Source organism: Tachysurus fulvidraco, chromosome 5 (genome assembly GCF_022655615.1).
Source record: "Tachysurus fulvidraco isolate hzauxx_2018 chromosome 5, HZAU_PFXX_2.0, whole genome shotgun sequence".
NCBI classification, from domain to species: domain Eukaryota; kingdom Metazoa; phylum Chordata; class Actinopteri; order Siluriformes; family Bagridae; genus Tachysurus; species Tachysurus fulvidraco.
In genome coordinates, this window is record NC_062522.1 from 29,083,814 (window position 1) to 29,100,331 (window position 16,518).

A 16,518-nucleotide genomic window follows, 5' to 3' on the forward strand; every position below is an offset into this window, starting at 1 on the left:
ACACAGTGTTATAGGAAAACAATCATGTGTAGGATAATTGGTACAGAAAATAAATCAGAATCAGTATCAGGTTTATGACACACACAAGGAATTTGGTTCCAGCTGTTTGTGACTCAAAAGTACAGACATAAATAACACTATACTGTACAAGACAAGGATGGACAGTTAAAAATCAAACTGATGCTAATAATTTACATTAAACAGCTTTATGATGATGATGTTTTACAGTTCTACAATAATAAAAGTTAAAAAAGTACCTATTATTATATATAATACATTAAAAAAAGGAATAAAAATGCTAATAATTTATTAATTATGACCCACAAATTGCAGCTTCAGTATGTTTGATCGCTGTTCAAAACGTTTTCACAATTAGTTGTAATTAGCACAATTTATTATTATTATTATTATTATTATTATTATTATTATTATTATTATTATTATTATTATTATGAGACATCGTGGGTACTTTACTAACATTGCAGTACATTTTGGCCAAAATATCAAATTTACAACATTTTCAATCAGTCAATTAAAGGCATGTTTTCCATAAACATCTGTCTATAAATGTACCCAGTCCTAGTATTGCAACATGATGACTATGTTTATTGTTTATGTTGAACTTTTTTTCACGGTATACTTTCGTACCAATACATCATACCAGGTGTAAAGGTGGAATTAATCATTTGTAAGTTTGTGCTCAGAGTTCAAATAAATACCTTAATATAAAAGATACCTTGCTCTCTTAGGTTCATGATTTTGATGTAAGTTGAAAGTCTAATTTTACCAGGCATACATACTGAGTGCTGAGTGCATTGAGATGCGTGCTGAATATGAATTTATTTCCATCCATGCCACCTAACTGTTGACCTTTAAAAGCTCTAATGCATGACATTGCCCTGCATGTGTGATTCACACCTTGTGTTTTCAAGTTCACACGTGGTTTACTGATATCAACCTTTTGTGCCAGGCAGTGGAAGTGGGTGATATGTGGTAAACCGGATGCTTTCAGAAATTTATAAAAATACACTCATGTTTTAGCTCAATAATTGTTTTAGTGTTTATCTGATAGCTGTAAAACATTTTCAAGCATAAATAAACCTTGACTTGTTATTTTGCTGTCAAAGTAATCTTTTCTAACGTAATGCCCATGATAAAAATATCTGTAATCAGATTAATAAACCTGTGATTAGAGTGAAGTTTTGCTTTGGTTGCTAAGTAACCTAGTAGGCAATAAGAGTACTCTTTGCACTGAACACTTGATCTGTTTAATAGTTTTATTTATAACATATTGGTATCAGATTCTTGAATCTGATTGGTCAGAAAGTGTTGATTCATTTCCAGCAGTTAATCGCAGTTCTCTGTGTTAATATAAATGCTATCATTGTTCTCTGTAAATTCTTAATAAATGTAGATAACTGTTATGAAATGAAGTATGAATCCGATGTATGATTCATTTTTACACGTGAAAGCGAAAGCATACGATTTTATAAACAAAATAAATGCATTAAATCGCTCCTACACAGAGCCGTGCTTATAAGGTGCTTATGTTGCTTTGACAAAAGTGTGACAGTGGGAAACACTTCTATTGAACTGTCTTTAGAGGTTTACTTGGCTTTGAAATTATTTGATTTATGATCAGTGCTTTTGACAGTAGTTGTACACGTTCTTTCATTTGAAATCACTCATCTAATCTATGATCGCATTTTAAAAAGTGTCTGCAATCGTTAGCAAAAAACGGTTTGCAAAACAGGTTTGCTGAAAACTTTCTCCATGTCAGCAACATTGAAATTACTGGTTGTTGGAACGAGTCAGATTAAGATTGCTAAATAACAGATGAGTGATTAATGAGTGAGGATTATCACATGCGGTAAATATAATAAAATTTTTGATTTGTCAGGTAGACACATGCCCATGTAACAGAAGTGACAATCACCAGGCTGCGTAAATCATAAACCCTTAACAACAAACTTTAAATAAAATAAATAAACCTCAAAACATTCTACACACACGGTATTCGTACTGCATCAATACACATGGGACTATACACATACACTGCATCTAATCTAAAATAACAATCTATCTGACCATAAGCTATCGGTACCACAGGACATTTCTGTATCTGTACAGTCCATTGCACCTTAACATGTTACATAATATTATATGTATATAATACTTTATATATATATAATATATTTATATTTATACTTATACATATATGTATGGTTATATATATGTCTAGTAGTACACTGTGTGTACTGACTATGTATGAACACATTGCACCCTTTCCACATTTTCCACATTTGCACATTTCAATGATACTGAGCATTTTGCACATTTTTTTTCTAACCTGTCTGTAAACTGTTCTATTTATGTTTATGTTATGTTACTACTGTATGTAAATGGTTCTGCAATGTCTGGAGCTCGCTCCCAAGAATTTCACTCACCAAGGCACATGTGCCGTGGTGATGTGACAATAAAGGTGACTTATACTGACTTAGACTTATAATCTAGCAGTCAAAAGGGAGACAAAATCACTTACTTAAAAACTCATATGTAAGCGTTTATTTAAATTAGCGATCCCTGAAAGTGTAATATCCTGATCAACATTTGAAAAATTTCTTCAAACTCACTGAAAAACTTCACTTCAGGTTTTTTCTTGTGATGGTGGAGCGAGAGCCATAAAGTGTGGATGATATTTCTTTATGATTCAGCAAACAACAAATGACACTGTAAAATATAACAATATTAAAAATACACCTTTTTTTTCGGAGTATGTTTTCATTACAAAAGTAGGTAAATGTTATTAATCTTTCCTTTATCTCATTCTGACCAGTTTCTGATTTTTAAAATGAAATTTCAGCGTAAAAGATCTTATTTAGGGAGAATAAACAATTTCAGAAAATCTACATATTTTGAATTTTAGATCTTAGAGAATACATTGAGTAAAAAAAAAAAAAAAACATATTGCGTATTACGAAAAGGTTAGCTAGAAGCATATAAAATCAAACAATATATATATATAATTTATAGAACCAATTTTTTAGAATAATAAAATTCTCTCTGTGTGTGACCAGAGGACAAAAATATACTTTTTTCATTGTTTTGGAAATTTCATTATGTAAATTTTAAGTTATAGGTCATGTTGAGCTGGAAATATATATTTTAGGCATAGTTGAAAAATCAAAACTTTGATCTCATACACACACACACACACACACACACACACACACACACACACACACACACACACACACACACACCACACACACATGTCTTAAAAATTTCCTATTTTGGATAATTTACATCTTGCGCCTTACAATTTATTATTGGATGACGCAAAGGCAATTTTTTTGCGATTATACATTTTGACCCTTTGTATGAAATGTTAACGTGCTCATCACTAATGTATACCTTCATTGTATCATTTAGTGGTTGCAGTTTACTACAGCAAGCTGTGTTATTTAAGACTGACACACTTTTACAGTTTTTTTTTTTACAGTCTCTGGTGGACTAAGATATGTAAAGCAATGCCTATACCAGATGTGCAGACAGGGTGGCTACACTTCCTCCGACATCCTCCTTACAACGGTTATTGCTTTTGCTGCTGTCGCATTGAAACATGCAGCAAATGCACACTTTACTAAAGTTTTCTTTTTTCTAAAAAATGGGGGTATTAAAGAAAACATCAGTTCTGGTCAAATGACATTTATTATAGTAGGCATAATGCAAAAAAAGGCACATAATTTAAGGTCATTCAGATGTTAAAAAATAGAAAAATTCTCTACAGTTCTCTACAAGAACAATACAATAGACATAATAATGACAAGAAAACTGTACACAGTGACTGATTGACTTGTTTGTAATATGAAATACATTCTAGACACAAAGTGGTCATTTTGGTAATCGTCAACAACGGGAATATTTACATGTGCATGAATTATAAAGATGTGGCAAATTTTCTTTACGCATGGAATATCACATGCTTTGAATGCTATGTTGATCTGAATGCTAGCTTGCCTACATTTTTATTAGGAAAAGAACAAAGAGACTAGAGTATCATTGTCCAGGATGATCTGATTGTAAAGTCTATTTAGTTGACTGTAGCTACTGTGGGACTGAAAGATCACTGACTAGTGAAATTCTGGACCTTGCAAAATAAAGTAATAGCCTAAACACTTCAAAATGTAAAATTGTTATGCAAGGTTATTTTCAAGTGCCTGCAATATAAGGGCTCCATTTACCTTTGTTTGTATAAATTTAGAATTTTCTGCTGAGGTTCTTGCAACTGGCTGCGTAACAGGAAACTGACACACCACCTATTGAATACCAGCTTATTCTTCTCTCTTGGTGACTCAAGTTAGATGAACTTTCAAAGCAGTGATACAGGTTTAAAGCCAATGTGTTTATATACTGTAGCAGTCAGATGAATGTAATATCCCTGACAGCAATCTGGCCCGGCATTAGGTGCCATATTCTAAGTCTTATTACCTGTAGGCTGTTGTTCTCATGATTTGATACCAACGTCTAAGCACATCTAATTCACAATTTAAGCACCTCTGTTGATCCAAGACTCTATAAGTCTGATGCCCGGATACAATGCTATTTGTTTGAACTTGAGCATGCTCTGACTTATTATTTTGGATGAATTCTGCCTAGGCAGTTTCTCACACTGTTTGCCTTTTGACATCTGCCAAAATGACTTAAGCAGGAACTTTATCAGAGCTCTTGTTTTGCCTGTGCTTGTCCTGAGATCCCTCAAGCGTTAATTTAATTCACAAAGGGTCCTAGTAGCTTCAGGCGATCTCCGGTGCATCGGCATCATGTTCCAGCACCTGGTGACACAGTTTTCACAGTTTGACAGCTTTGATTTTTGGGGAAATGATTCGAATTGGGGAGGATGTGCCATTCCCAGAGGAGATGGTAGTCTCAAAGCCACGGTGAACGGCTGTCTCTGTTTTGCTTAAGCTGCACTCCAGGAAAGGTATTCCGATCTTCTTTATTTGACCTTCTTTGTCGATCAAACAATGATGACAGAGCAGCTTAATAATGGCCTTGCGCATGTCCTTGCTCGTCAGTGTGTATATAATTGGGTTGATCAGCGAGTTGATCATCGCCACCCCAAGAAAATAGTCTGCTTTGAACAAGATGGAGCATGCTCCAGTTTGGCATACAAAGTCCAGCAGTAAGAGTAGGAAGAGTGGCAGCCAGCAGGCAATGAAAACCCCCAGGACGATGGTTACCGTCTTAAGCAGGGCCATGTACTTTTGTGAGCGGCGTGCCAAGCCCTTGCGCCGTATGCTGCATAACCTCTTTGTATTCCTCTTGACAGTGTGAAAGATGCGCCCGTATAGCACAACAATGGCAAGCAAAATGGCACTGAAGACAGTGACGCAGAACAGGACGTAGCTCTTGGCATAGAGTGGAAGCACAGTGGAGCACAGGTGTAGTTCATGTATGCAGTTCCAGCCTATGATGGGCAACACACCGAGCAACACAGCCAGCGCCCAGCTGGCACCAATCAAGGCAAACATGCGATGGCGCTTGGTCCCATGATAGGGCTTCATCTTCACCATGGTGATGTGACGCTCTATAGCGATGGCCAAGAGGCTAATGACTGATGCGGCGAGTGTGATGAAGACTCCACCCTCCCTCAGAAACCAAAGCAGAGGGGTCAAATGAAGTGTGTAGGGACCTGACATGATAATATTGAGCATGTACGTGAATCCGGCCAGCAGATCCGACAGTGTCAGGTTGCCTAGTAAGTAATACATGGGCAAGTGAAACTTCTTGTTCTTCCAGATGGCCACCAGGACAATTGTGTTTTCCACAACAATAAGCAGGCAAATGAGAATGAATGCGATAGCTTCTGGTTTGAGCCCATCCTTGTATTTGTCCTGTTTCAGCTTCCCTATGCAATTATAGTGCAGCAGAATGACACTGTTGTTATAGTAATCAGCGTAAAAGTTGGAGAAAGACCATGAAGAGGACTTTGAGGAGATGGAAGTACAATTCATTTTTTGTTTGAAAGAAAGACTAAATCTTCCTCATTGGGCTGGGTTACTTTCAAAAAGTTCTTTGGTTGGGCATTGTGCAGAAGCTGCTCAAGGTCAAAGAGCTTGTTTTGTTTTATTTTTCGTTTACTCAATGTGTCCATTAGCCAAATTAGAAAATTATTCCTTGTTTTCCAGTGCCATTATGTCGCACCCCATGCTCCACTAGAAGGCAGAAGAGAGCAACTTTAATTCCCAGACTTAACGTTCTAAAGACCTATGGAGCCAAAACAAAGAAAAAACAGAATTAATGTGGATTCACGAAGAAAGCAGCATAAAAAAGAAATACGGTGTGTATTTGCGGAACAGAAATCAGGTCACGGTGAAATAAACATAACTTGCCTACGTGTTAATATACATTTCTCAAGAAATGCTGTTGCATTAATATAGTTATAGACTTTACACACAAAAAATGATTATCATTCAAATGAATTCTCTGAACTATTTTAAAATGCAGTTGATAACGGCTTCAAAGTTCTTGATTAATGGTTAAATAAATTTCAGGCTTTTAAAATAAGTGATAACCTGCACCTTCATTTCATTCAGTTTAAAAAATGTATATATGCAATGACTTTCTATTTAAAAATCTATTCCTTTGGAGGATCTTACAACATGAAAATGCTTCGAGAGTTTTCAGCATTCCACTGCCTCAGTCAGACACATGGCAACATTTTAAGATCTCAGGTTACAGTCGCTGAAGTTCACTACCCGGGATTCCAAAGACAAAAAGTGGGGGCTGCATAATGCATTGCATGTTAATCATTATTGTGATATAAGTCTTTGCTAGACATCTTATAAAGCTTCTTATAAAGTGCAAAGTGATATAGAAAGCCCTAACCAGTCTGCGAAGTGGTGTTATGTGCTTTATCGATACACCAGATGAGTGTTTTGGATGAATCAGGACAATGCAATACAATTTTGGATCAACTCATTTTTTAAAAAAATAGAAATTAAAGCACACTTCAGTTGCAATGTGTGGCAATATGATTGCGGTATAGTAATACTTTAATATTAGTGCTATATAAATAAACGTTACTAATAATAGTAATAATTTAAGAGAGTTTTTTTTTTAAATCTAAGCATCACTTTGATTTCAAATCTAAATCGAACCTTTTGTTCTGGATTATATGGATTTGGAAAGAGACATTGCAGTTAAAATATTATATAAACTAAATGAAAGTTTAAAATTATTTCTCATTATTTCTCACATTCTTCATTATGCTCCATTCAAGCAGAATAATCAAGTATTTTTTTTGATTATTACATGTTAATGCATGCTCATAATCTGATATTTTTATAGTGGATGAGAATCTGACAGCTATGCAACAAGAGGAACAGGTTTTATTGCACTAAGCAAAACTTTACACAGCATATTATTGCACTGGGGTTATTCTATATTCGCATGCAGACAAGAAAAAAAGTTTTACTTTTACTCACCACAGTAATGACAGCTGGAGGTGGATAGTGGCGTGAGGCATGTGAGGAGTAAAACCCCATTCTGAACAGACTAGAAACAATTCACATGCTGAACCGGTGTGGGCTGGACTTGTTCTCATTCTCCTCCTGCTTTTTTTTTTCTTTCCACCCACTCTTTACTTGCTCTTTGCTTTCCGCAGTAACTCTCATCTCATTTAGTGGTTTTGAATTGAGTGAATTGAATTCAAACAAGACCATAATTCAACTTGACATACTTAAAAAGATACCTAATATTGTCATTCAACATGTAGCTTATATTTTGAGACGTTTTATGGCCGTCGGCAATAAAGTTTTTCTCGTTGTCAAGGGAAATTAAACGTACAGCATTTGCACTGAAGTGCCAAAGCTAATGTAATTAAAAGGAAAGAAAAAACTGGGCAAAGTTCATGCCAAATAAGTGAAGTAATCTCAAACATCTTTTCAAAACTTTATGGCCGTTGTACGTATATAAAAATAGACAAAAGCCTCAACCTGCAGTAGCTTGAAGCACACAGTTTATTGTAATTCAATCCATGCAGTAACTGCTAAAAACATCTCTTACATTTTAGCTACATAAACCTCACAGCTACAGAACAAAGCTAACTAAAATATATAATATTTAAAATTGTAAATATTATATATATATATAAACTTAACACGAAAAAAACCACAAATGTTTAAAAATACTAAAATAAAGTTACTTAGACAAGCAACTATATTTTTGCTAGTTTGAAGGATGTTTGCGGTTTTATTGTCTGTGCAATGCAGAAAAAATGCTACAACAAGCATCATGTGTTTGGTGGTTAAATGTAGTTGAAAGAATATTGTGTATTACTACATTATGCATTATTACGATTTTTATTTTGGTATAGATTTGCATCCATAATTATAATATTTTTGGTCACAGTGAAAAATAATAATACTACTTTATTAGAGCTTTCCATAGAAAAATTACTATTTTTACATCAATGTTAAACTATTTACTATTACTATTGAAAACATATCGTTATAACCTGCCCTAGTAGTAGTTATGTCTGTCTTTCAGTCTACTCATCATTGTGTGGTTTCATTCTGTAAAAGTCAAGTTCAGACTTGTAATCATGCTTTATCTCTCTTTATAGAGATTCTCTATAACGCCTCAGTAACACAGCAGTATTTCCCGTTAGGAAACTATATCCCTGTGAGAACTATTACCATTATCTGTGCCTACAAGCACTACCTGTTTACACACCTATGTGTATGTGTGTGTAGTTACATTGAGCCACTGTTGTCTGATCTGGACGTAATAATTCACATTCTAATGAAGCAGATGGGTATGTTTAACTTTAGTAGCCGATAAACACAGGGTGACAGTTTAATCCGCTGAACGTTTAAGAGTCAATAGCCCTGCCTGTTTATTCACTTCATTCGTTGTTCTGAATATCTGTTTGTGAATGTCTTAAAGGAAAACCTTGCCCTCAGCCACTTGCATATTGATCTTTATAATTATCATAGCATTTTCAGTTATATGTATAAATAAATATTTATTTTCCAAGTCTGAGTTTAAACGTCTTTCATGGATGTGGTTTTTTCGCACTTTGGGTAATGGTTCCCTCCCCACTTTGTAACTTAAACACATAATTTAATCCTGAGCTTTCAAGGTAAGTCAGTTTACCTCCTTGTCCTGCTCTCTCTTCCTCCAACTTCACTGTCCTTCATACAATTTTTGATAATAACTACAATTTGTTATTGTCAAATTGGGTTTGTTTTGAATGTATTGATGGTCACATACACATGTGTAAAATATTTACTTTTCTTTAATTTCCAATATCTACATGTTAATTTTTTCTGCTTTTCTTTTTTTATTCATCTCTCTCTCTCTCTCTCTCTCTCTCTCTCTCTCTCTCTCTCTCTCTCTCTCTCTCTCTCTCTCTCACTCTCTAAGGAGTGGCCTTAATAGGCCATAAAAATTAAATTTTATACTTTATTTATTTTAATAAGCACTTACTGTTCTCCAAAGACGGATATAGTGCAGGTTTAATTCTCTAGCAATATTTGTCCAGTCTTAATGGGCAACTTTTAATGTCCAACATGCCTTCTCATATAGCAAGAAACTACTCTGGAGTACTACAGCTACTAACTTGCGCCTGTGGATTTTACTAAATGTCCAATAGCTCCAATAGCAATGCCAGTAACACTGCCAGTTATCTTGTTGGATGCATGTTACAGGGTTTCATGCTGTGTGTTAATCAGAAGATAACATCTACCAACAAGTTCTGCTCCAACTAAGGATAAGAGAAGGAACAATTTCACTAAGCCTAGTTCTGGACAATATTTGGAGGCCTCTTGGCTGAGCCTGTGTTGACTGAAAAGAAAAGAAAAAACACTATAAGTCTGAGTCTAGAAGTCTTGGTCTGACTTATTCAAGGGTCCCTTACGAGTGACTGCCAAGTAGATTAACTGATAGCTGATAGAGACCTACTGATAACCTCTAATCCACTGAGGAGCAGAGAATAGGGATTAGGAATGGCTCCTGTCCTCTCAGTAGACCAGTATTTGGTCTGGTGATTGTCTAGTGTCTTAAAGAAGATACCCAAAAGCTCAGACTGTCCCACAACATGCAAGCAAATTTGTCTTAAATGATAAAATACAAAATAGATATAGATGATAAAATATAGCTGAGCTCTGTTGTTTTTCTATATTATTTCATTTATTTATTATTAATTATTATTTTATATTTATTATTTATTATTAAAGAATTTTCAATCCTAATATGAAATGTGGAAAAAACCTGTTGAAGATGCTAAACTGAGTCACACTTTGAATGAAATTCTTTTCAGCAATTGAACACACTACATCTGAGAGAAAAGCTCATACACTGTCTCTCTCTCTCTCTCTCTCTCTCTCTCTCTCTCTATATATATATATATATATATATATATATATATATATATATACAAGTTATGAAAATTTCAGACCTTCATTGAGATGAGGCCAACCTTGTGAGTTAGACTCTACTTCCTGAAGAGATCGAACATTAACCCTTAACCCTCACTGTTCCAGTGGCTCTGTATCATGCCTGTCCTCCATTTGGGATATGTGAAGAAAGAATTTCACTGTGCTATAATGTATGTGACTAATAAAGGCTTCTAAATCATTAGCATCAGGCATTAGCTTAGCTAATCCCCAGCAACAAGAGCTCTCACAGGGCTTTTCTATTATAGAAATTTTTGCACAAATTGCACAAGTATAAAAAACTTTACAAAAAAAAACTTTACATTTGTAATGTGTCTGTCTGTGTTTTCCCCTTGTTTCTGTCTGCCGTCTCTCCCTGATGTTAATTGTTGACCCCGCCCACCTATCTGTTGCCATGGACACTAATTACATTCAATCTCTTCCCCAGGTGTTTTGTCTTAGTCCTTGTCTGTCTCTGCTTTGTTATTGGCTCCTGTCCATTATATCTACTCTGTCTGTTCACTTCCCTGGTGTTGGTTGTTGTAGGTGTTTGGTTTGTGTTGTTCTCTGTTCTCTGTTCCTGTTCCTGTTCCGTGTCCTGATCTGTTTTGCCTGCCTGTATGTTTGTTTCTCGTTTTTGTCCAGTAAAGTCCTATCTGCATTTGGATCCTATCTTGCCTTTTGTTTCACCGTGTCACATCGTGACAACATTAAATAAACAGTGAAAAAACTAGTGTGAAATAAATAGAAAAAATAACGAAAAAAATAAAATAAATCATTGTGTAGTTACATGTTAAATTTATATCTGGGCACCAGTCTATTTAGCCGATTTTTATATTTTGTCTATTTATTTTTCCTTTGTTCTGGACAGCTAATTCTATTTTATTTTATTACATTTCAAATGTAATTATTAAAACAGGAAAAGACCTAAAAAATATTTTACTTCATGCTGTATTGTGAATGATTGTGTATGTGAATAAAATTTTGATTTCAATTTGATTGCCAGGTTATCTAGCAACAAGAGCGCTCACAGGGCTTTTCCCATACAGAAAAGTCGCACAAATGTAACGTGATGTAACGTGATGCTTGTTTCACATGTGACTTTCCTGGAATATTTGAAATGCACGTGTATTTATCCACGAAAGTGAAAGTGCAATATTAGAGAAGTGCAACTTCAACAGACTGATCAAAAACTAGTTTTACTGACCATTATTGAATCTAATGAATTCTAGATTCCCCATTTCTGGTTAGAGAAAATAATTACTGCCCTGTACTTCTGTTTTTAAAGAACTGTGGTCTGGAGTTATAGCCTTGTGAGGACATCATTAAAGCAGAGTTAGAGCAGTGCATGCAGACATCAAAAAGCAAGAGAGGAAAAATCTTGTGTATCTCTGGGGATGAACGATTCTGCAGATGCCGCCGGGCCGAAAAAACCCTTCCGCTCGGTCACCCAGTGAACGGTTTTATTGTCATTAGGAGAATAAAAAATTGTGAGAAAGTGGTTTTACTGGCAGAGTATTACCTCATATCACCCAAGGTACAAAGAAGATACTTTTGCAATAGATCTATTTACTTCAGCAGAATCCTTTTGTTTGAGCCAACAACCCCCCCCCCCCAAAAAAAAAAAAAAAAAAAAAAAAAACTAAACAAAAAACAACAAAACATGTTTGGTTAAACCGACATGAAGTCTGTTATCCATTTCTACCTAAGTATTGAATAAACAACCAGATACATGTTGATTGTGTGGCAAAACCAGTTGAACATGCCTCAGTTTGCTTGGAAAAGTGCACCTTCTTCAAACAAACTATAAAACTGCACCCGAATTTGCTCACAGAATTTATTCTATTTGTACTCCTCCAGTCTGAAAAGTGATTTTTAGATGTTTAACTGAATAAGTGAATTCTGACAGCATGACAGCATTTCCAATTTGCGTAATCGTAAATTCAATATTTATTTATTTATTTATTTATTTATTTATTTATTTATTTATTTTTGAAACGAACCAGTCTACTTTAAGTTCATCTTTACGCACCGACCTCGGATTAGTTCTGCTACTGTATTCATCTTTGTATAATCGAGAGTGCTTAAAAGGGGAGAAACATGAATAGAGACACTATAGAATACAAAATCATCCAGGACAAAGACATCATCCATGGCTGGGTGCCAAAACATTTACTGGCACCCATGTAGGCATAAACTAGAGATTGACCTTTATTCTTCTTCTCAATCCATGTTATTTATTCATGTCTGAACAGCACTGACATCAATGTTAAATTCCGAAGCAATGAAACTTGCTTAGTTTGTAATGAGATCTGCTCATAATTTAGATAAATGACATACCACTGATATTATAAGTGACGTTATGTTATTTTCCACTAATTTGGGGCTTATTAGTTCCTTAACTAAATTAAAACCTCAGTCAAGGGTTGGTGTATCTGTCTGGAGATAAGTCCATATGGACAGTTTAAGTCCATAGTGTTAAAGTCATGTGGAAAGTCTGAAAGTTGTGACTGCAATAAAAATATACGAGACAGTTGTGTAGCTTTATGCAAATTATTTTTGGTCATATGCCATATTGCAGGGACCAGGGACCGTTGTTTAAATGTTGTCTTTTGTATTGTAATGTATCTAATTTACCTGTTTACTGTAAAGGAATTCATGATGAGGAAGCAATATAACAATAATAATAATAACAATAATAATAATAATAACAATGGGGGGGGGGTGGCTTAGTGGTTTGCATGTTTGCCTCACACCTCCAGGGTCGCGCCTCTGCCTTGTATGTGTGGAGTTTGCATGTTCTCCCCGTGTCTCGGGGGTTTCCTCCGGGTACTCCGGTTTCCTCCCCCGGTCCAAAGACATGCATGGTAGGTTGATTGGCATCTCTGGAAAATTGTCCGTAGTATGTGAGTGTGTGAGTGAATGAGAGTGTGTGTGTGCCCTGTGATGGGTTGGCACTCCGTCCAGGGTGTATCTTGTCTTGATGCCTGATGATGCCTGAGATAGGCACAGGCTCCCCTTGACCCGAGGTAGTTCGGATAAGCGGTAGAAAATGAATGAATGAATAATAATAATAATAATTTATATGGTGCCTTTCTTATACCCAAGGCTCCTTTACAAATATAAAAGATAAGACAAAAACACAGAGTCATCCAAAAGCTGCTCAAAGCTCCACTAAAGAAAGCAGAGTTTAGGAACATTATCAATATTAGGTCACAAGTCCATGTGCCATGTGGACAGCTTAAAATTTAGCAAATATTTTTAATGATAAAATTCAGTGGAAGTACAGCATGCACTGACTGGCTCGAAAAGTGTCAATGTATTATAAAATCTACAAGTCAATTATGCAAATTAGGGAGACATTATGTCCATTGTATTCTAATGTCTCAAATTTATTTGTTTACTGTATTGGGAATTCATTATAAGGAAGTTATATAATAAGAAGAATAATAAGAATAATAGGCAATTGTGTGTGTGTGTGTGTGTGTGTGTGTGTGTGTGTGTGTGTGTGTGTGTGTGTGTGTGTGTGTGTGTGTGTGTGTGTGTGTGTATGTGTGACTGTCAGTGGTGAGTTACCATAATCATTCTATGAGCATTCTCTCTCTGCTCTCTTTCTGTCTGCTTTGAGATTTAAACCCACAACTGTCTGGTTACAAGGACTTAAACACAGATCTTTTCAATGAATTGGACTTCACTCTACTCTTTCTTTTTTCCTTTATAAATCGACATGACATCATTGGCTCCATGCAGAGGCTATGTTCATTCATTTTCATCAAGTGTCCCTTGTGGATAATATGTTTTACAACCCCTAGATGTGATTATTATTCAGACACACAACACTCTTTCACTCCTGACCTCCTCACCCTCATTCCTTTAGACTCTCTCTCTCTCTCTCTCTCTCTCTCTCTCTCTCTCTCTCTCTCTCTCTCTCTCTCTCTCTCTCTCTCTCTCTCTCTTACACACACACACACACACACACACACACACACACACACACACACACACCAATTCCTCCCTGCTGATAAGTATTCAGACTGTGTCACAGGGGCCGAGATAAACACCACATTCCTCAGTCGACTGTTACCACTTCAGATTTTGTGCGTCACTCTCATTCTCTCTCTCCCTGGCCCATCTATAATGGTGGCCTCATGTTTCGTGCATTGCTCTGCCATCCGTTCCTTAGTGGACCAGTACCAGAATCATGTTGCATGACCTAAGATGGTCCGATCATTACGACTTTTTTTTTTTAGGTATGAACACACTGAGTCTTTGAAGCCATTCATGAACAATTTATAAGGGTTTATTTTTCTACACTGTGGTTTGGGGTGGACTCCTGAAACGGAGGAAAGAAGAGGCAATGAAATGAGAATGAAAGAACAGGGAAACTTTACTGTTCATGGAGTTTTACTGAGAAAGAGAGAGAGAGTGAGGAGAGGTAAAATGATCCCTTTTGTGGGAACGAGAAGCATTTGTGAGCGCTGACTCATGAAAACAAACCCTATACATCAGGAAACCAATGCTGGATTATCCTAATTACGGAGATAACACCCTACAGAGAAGTAGATTGAGACAGAGGGAAGACTTGGGCTACGCTAAAGGTCGCTCACCTTATTCAAACTTAAAACCTCTAATGATATCTGACATGTCGTTTGGTTTCCTGTCGTTGATCATCTGTCTCACTCACTCTCTCTGTCTTTCTGGCAGGAGATAAAGGAAGATAATGAGCAAAAAGCGAGAAATGTGTTATTCTTGTTTGTATAACAGGAGGTATTTTCTCCATAATCAGTGGTCTTACAGAGTTGGTCATTTTTACTCTTAACAACCTCATCTAACTAATAGTACTGAGTGAGGCAGCTAAATATTGTCAGCTTTTTATTCTTACACTGGCTTGATTAATACTTTTAGCTAATTTGATACCATGAGAGTAGTAACTATTTATTTTTTCTAACATCCCACAACAATTTAGTAGCATGCTAATTTAATGGTAGCAATCTAGTTTTAGAAACATTTTTAATTGTTAAGTTGTTTCACTACATGGTGCCATCTGACGTGGTAATTCAGGTGAGTAATTTCAGCTAATGGAACAGTATTTATGAGGTCAGAGTGAACCACCACAGCAGGGGAATCAACCCACTCATCGCAGCAACCCCCAGTTCCGCTAACCTTTGCAACTATTGTAAAACAGTTAACGCTCTTCAAATTTAAGCTTGAAAATAGAATATAGGACATCAGCAACAGTTGACGTTCATCCAAAGTTCTTTGTGAAACAACATAAAGTGAATATAATTACAACGCATGAGTAAAAGTACTAGCTTTGGAACTGTCTGCAATAATGAAAAGGGTTAAAAGAGTTAAGAAAATGTAAAACAAGTTTTATTACATCTACAATTACAATTTTAGAAATTTACAAAAACACTACAATTTTTTTATATATGAGGAAAGCATTTTGGAACAATTATGTTAACTAAAGAAGTGTGCTATGCTGAAATAAATAATACCAGCATATAACTAATAGTAACATTAGCTGGCTAATGCAGTAGCTCAGCTAGCTATTTTGCTCATGTTCCCACCTTTATAGTTTCCATAGATTATCCCGGGTGTTGCTCACAAAGAGGAAGAAACCTCGAGAGGAACCTCATCCACATTTGGGTGAGACTGGATGGTGTGATTATAAATGTTCAGTCTGGCAATTGGGCACTGATTAGGAGGTTGTTGTCCTCAAAGACCACATGTAGTTGGCATCTCCTAACATCTCCTTTTAAACATACATGCCAGAAAAATTCATGTTTCAAGTGTTTTATTTCTGTCACAGCTTTTTTTTTTTTCTGCCTAATTCAGTTTCTTCCTTCCTTTATTCCTTCCTTCGATTACATTTAGCAGACGTCTTCATCCAGATCGACTTACGTTTTTATTTCTTTATTTAAATTTACTCACTCACTTTCTACCGCTTTATCCGAACTTCTCGGGTCACGGGGAGCCTGTGCCTATCTCAGGCGTCATCGGGCATCAAGGCAGGATACACCCTGGTCAGAGTGCCAACCCATCGCAGGGCACACACACACACACACACACACAC

At 35.9% G+C, this 16,518-nt stretch overlaps 1 protein-coding gene across 1 annotated transcript; it reads right to left on the reverse strand.

Moving 5' to 3' along the window:
* Window positions 1-3,692: 3,692 nt before the first annotated feature.
* s1pr5b (sphingosine-1-phosphate receptor 5b) lies at window positions 3,693-7,622 on the reverse strand. Its single transcript, XM_027133506.2, has 2 exons — window positions 7,491-7,622; window positions 3,693-6,270 (listed from the first exon to the last, which is right to left on the reverse strand). Exon 2 carries the CDS (start codon window positions 6,015-6,017, stop codon window positions 4,851-4,853), a length of 1,167 nt encoding a protein of 388 aa, XP_026989307.1. The 5' UTR covers window positions 6,018-6,270; window positions 7,491-7,622; the 3' UTR covers window positions 3,693-4,850.
* Between the last annotated feature and the right edge of the window lie 8,896 nt (window positions 7,623-16,518).